This window comes from Rhincodon typus, unplaced genomic scaffold, assembly GCF_021869965.1.
Source record: "Rhincodon typus isolate 14 unplaced genomic scaffold, sRhiTyp1.1 hic_rhity00003482, whole genome shotgun sequence".
Classification (NCBI taxonomy): Eukaryota; Metazoa; Chordata; class Chondrichthyes; order Orectolobiformes; family Rhincodontidae; genus Rhincodon; species Rhincodon typus.
The window spans coordinates 13,732-17,170 of NW_025969120.1; the positions used below are offsets into that span (position 1 = coordinate 13,732).

General features: G+C 43.1%; 1 protein-coding gene across 1 annotated transcript; it reads right to left on the reverse strand.

Moving 5' to 3' along the window:
* Positions 1–932: 932 nt before the first annotated feature.
* On the reverse strand, positions 933–3,433 carry LOC109919822 (B2 bradykinin receptor-like). The gene has a single exon (XM_048593676.1). It carries the CDS (start codon positions 3,408–3,410, stop codon positions 2,544–2,546), a length of 867 nt encoding a protein of 288 aa, XP_048449633.1. The 5' UTR covers positions 3,411–3,433; the 3' UTR covers positions 933–2,543.
* Positions 3,434–3,439: the final 6 nt, after the last annotated feature.

Genomic DNA, 3,439 nt, shown 5'->3' on the forward strand with positions numbered 1-3,439 from the left:
TTGACTTACTCACCGAGCTGGCTTGTTCTCGTTCAGACGTTTCGTCACCATGGTAGTTAACAATGTCAGTGGAGTCTCCAATGAAGCGATGTTGTTCTACTCCACTTGGAATTTATACTGTTTGGTCCGTTATGGGGAGTACTGTCATTTCCGGTTTAGATCTGTATGGGTTTATATATGGGGTCCAATTCTACATGTTTGTTGATTGAAGTTTGGGTGGAGAACCATGCCACTAGGAACTCCCATGCGTGTCTATGTTTGGCTTGGGCTACTATGGTCCCAGGCTGCAGTGCTAACCACTGAGCCAACATGCTGCCCCTTGCTTATTACACACCTGTCTAAGCCATAGCTCCATATCTCGTGATACATAACCCAACAAAAGAACCTGAATCTCAGTCTTGTAAATTTCAGGTGGCCTTTTGCACTAACAGCTTTTCAGCAAAGGTATCCCAGGTTTTGACTGTACCTTGTGTGGTAAAGGGGCAGGAACTACACAAGAAACATTAACAAAAAGATAGCAGCTGAGTTTTCACCTCAGCATCAGAGAGCAGAGTTAATTTAGTTCCCATGTCAAAGGTTTATTGGATGCCTCAAGTGCCTTAGGTTATTCAGTGCAAAGTAGATCTCAAAAACAAGGGCAAACTCACTTGGAACATGAAAATAAGACAAAGAACTGAAGATGCTGAAGATCTGAAATATAAACAGAAATTGCTGGAGAAACTCAGCAGGTCTGGCAGCAATTGTGGAGAGAGAAAACAGAGTTAATGTTTCAAGTCCGTTGACTCTTCATCAGAACCTCATAAAATTAATTTGGTTTTCTCTCTCCACTACCAGACCTGCTGAGTTTCTCCAGCACTAGTTGAATCACTACCCACTGAATCGATTCAAATGGATCCTCTTGTTAAAGAAGTCAGACATTTTCAGAAGGCAGGTAAATATGAAGTATCATTCATTTATTGTCACACCCATAATAACACACATAATATCATAAGATCCAGGATTAATGTTACCCTAAACAAGTTGACATTTTATTAGTTATGAGATCAAACAGCATTACATCAACTCAACGTCACATGAACACAGGATTACTCCTGTTGCACCATGCCATAGATACTACATAACTGCAAATTGTTTGCGTTGAATCCTTGACACACGTGTAACCAGCCATCCAGAACGTTCTTGAGAAAACATTGCATTGTTAAACTGCGTGGAGCCTCGTTCTAATACCTGAGCTGTAATGCTCCCATGTTACCTGTTTCTGTTTCCCTGTTTATCAACCTTGCACGTGGTTTGCAATATTTCAAATACATCTTGATGTTTCTTTCTATCCTTAAAGAGATAAAATCATGAAGCCATGTACCCTCTCCTGCCTGTGCTAGCTTTTTGAAAGAGCTATATGATTGTTTTTTATTTAACCTACTTTTCTAATCAGTTGGGGTTTTAACACAGGCCTCCAGGTCTAGGGTCAGGGACACTACTACTGAACTACAACAGGTCTCTATGCTATCCAATTAGTTACACACGATCTTCACTATCCTGCAAAATTGGCTTTTTCCAGGCCCATGTTAAACTGCCTTGTGACAATTCCAGAGAATTTGCATAGCTCCTGCTTTCTCTCCATCCCGTTCAATCCTAAGAAATAGATCTAACTCCTTCTTGAAAACATTCAATGTTTTGTGCTGCAGTTGCTTTCTGTAGCAGGGAATTCTACAGGTCCACCACTCTGAGTGAAGATATTTCTATTCAGCTCAGTCCTAAAGGGCTTATCCCATATGGGATTTTCTCACCAGATTGTACAGCAAATAGTTACAGTTTGATGGCCTATGGGGATAGTGAAGGGACTGGGACTAATTCACTCACTCAGCCAAACACCCATCAAACCATGAGGGCTGAATAGCCTCCCTCAATGGCTGTATAATTCCATGATTCAATTAACTGACTCTGAGACTTCCTCCAGTTCCTCTTTCCACAGTGAGAGTACGGTTAATTCATTTACATTGCAATCTGGATTTCTCTGTTTCAATAATACAATCTGAATGAAAAATCCACTCCGAAACAATGCCGTTTTCCTACTTCTGGAAGTTGTTAAACAGCTTGTTTTTTTTTGACACCATTGGCCGTCCAATTTATTCTCAAAGTGTGAGTGGGGCTCAAAAGGTGGAGTTAAGTATTGTGCTTGGCATAGTGGCTGATCTTGACCTTGTCCTCAGCTGGAGCCCTGCAGACAATCAACAACCAGGACCCACACAGCTCCTTCACAAATTTCTTCCTTATCCTCCAGGGGCCTTGGATATTGCCACATTTGTCTGCTGGTTCCCTAGTTTAAAGCAACTATCGAGAAAGTGATCAGGGACAGACCTGGGAACTGACTGATATCTAATACATTCCATTCCTTCCTTGAAATAATTTACAAAATTTACATGCATTTTGCAACAGCCTACCCTGTCACTTGCAGAAAGAAAGAAAACACAACAATCACAGCTAATGTGAGACGACAGGATCATGGTTGGAGAGGTGGCTTCATCTCTACTCCTATCAAGATGTTAACTCTCTGTTGATGTGGTACGGTTTGCGAGGGAGTCACCAAAAGTCTTTAATGACTTGCCCCTGGCTCGGACCCACAGCTCCCGTGCTTTCTTCCTGAACTGCTTTCCAACAAGGACATAGAGCACAGGGTTGATGCAGCTGTTGGTACAGGCCAAGAAGCTAGCAATCTGATTGCCATTACTAATTGCACTTGTTAAGGAGCAGCCCTGCAGGATGTTTGTAAACTGAAAGATCCTGAGGAACCGGAACAATTGAAAAGGCAGCCAGCAAATGACAAAGACCAAAAGGACAGCGAGGACCAAGTTGGTGGCCTTGTTTTCTTTGCACACTTGCTTGAAGCGTTGCATTTGGTTGTTTCTCAGGACGTTTAGGATCTGAAAGGTGCAGAAACTGATGATGGCTGCAGGGATGAGGAAGCCGATGACCATCATCACAATGTCCATCTTCACTACCCAGTAATTATTAGGGTAATTGAGTAGGCAGGCAGACATGTTCAATTCTTTCACATAGATCACTCTTCGGAATATGATGCTGGGGCTACTCATCAGCAAGCTGAACATCCAGATAATGAAGCAGTTGGCCTTAGCACATGAGAGTGTCCGTATTCTGCCGTGATGTAGGACTTTCACAAGAGCGAGGTAGCGGTCGATGCTGACCATCACCAGGAAATAGACACTACTGTAAAAGTTCATGTAAATCACCGAGTTGACATAACGGCACAGGAACTCTCCAAAGGGCCATTTGTAGCGTAGGGCAATGTTAACGGCCCAGAAGGGGAGGCCAGCCAAGAGGAGCAGGTCAGCCCCAGCGAGACTCCCCAGGTAGAGCTCTGGCACCGTGCAACGTCCTTTCTGTAAACACATGACGATCAGGACAAAGCTGTTGCCTGCAA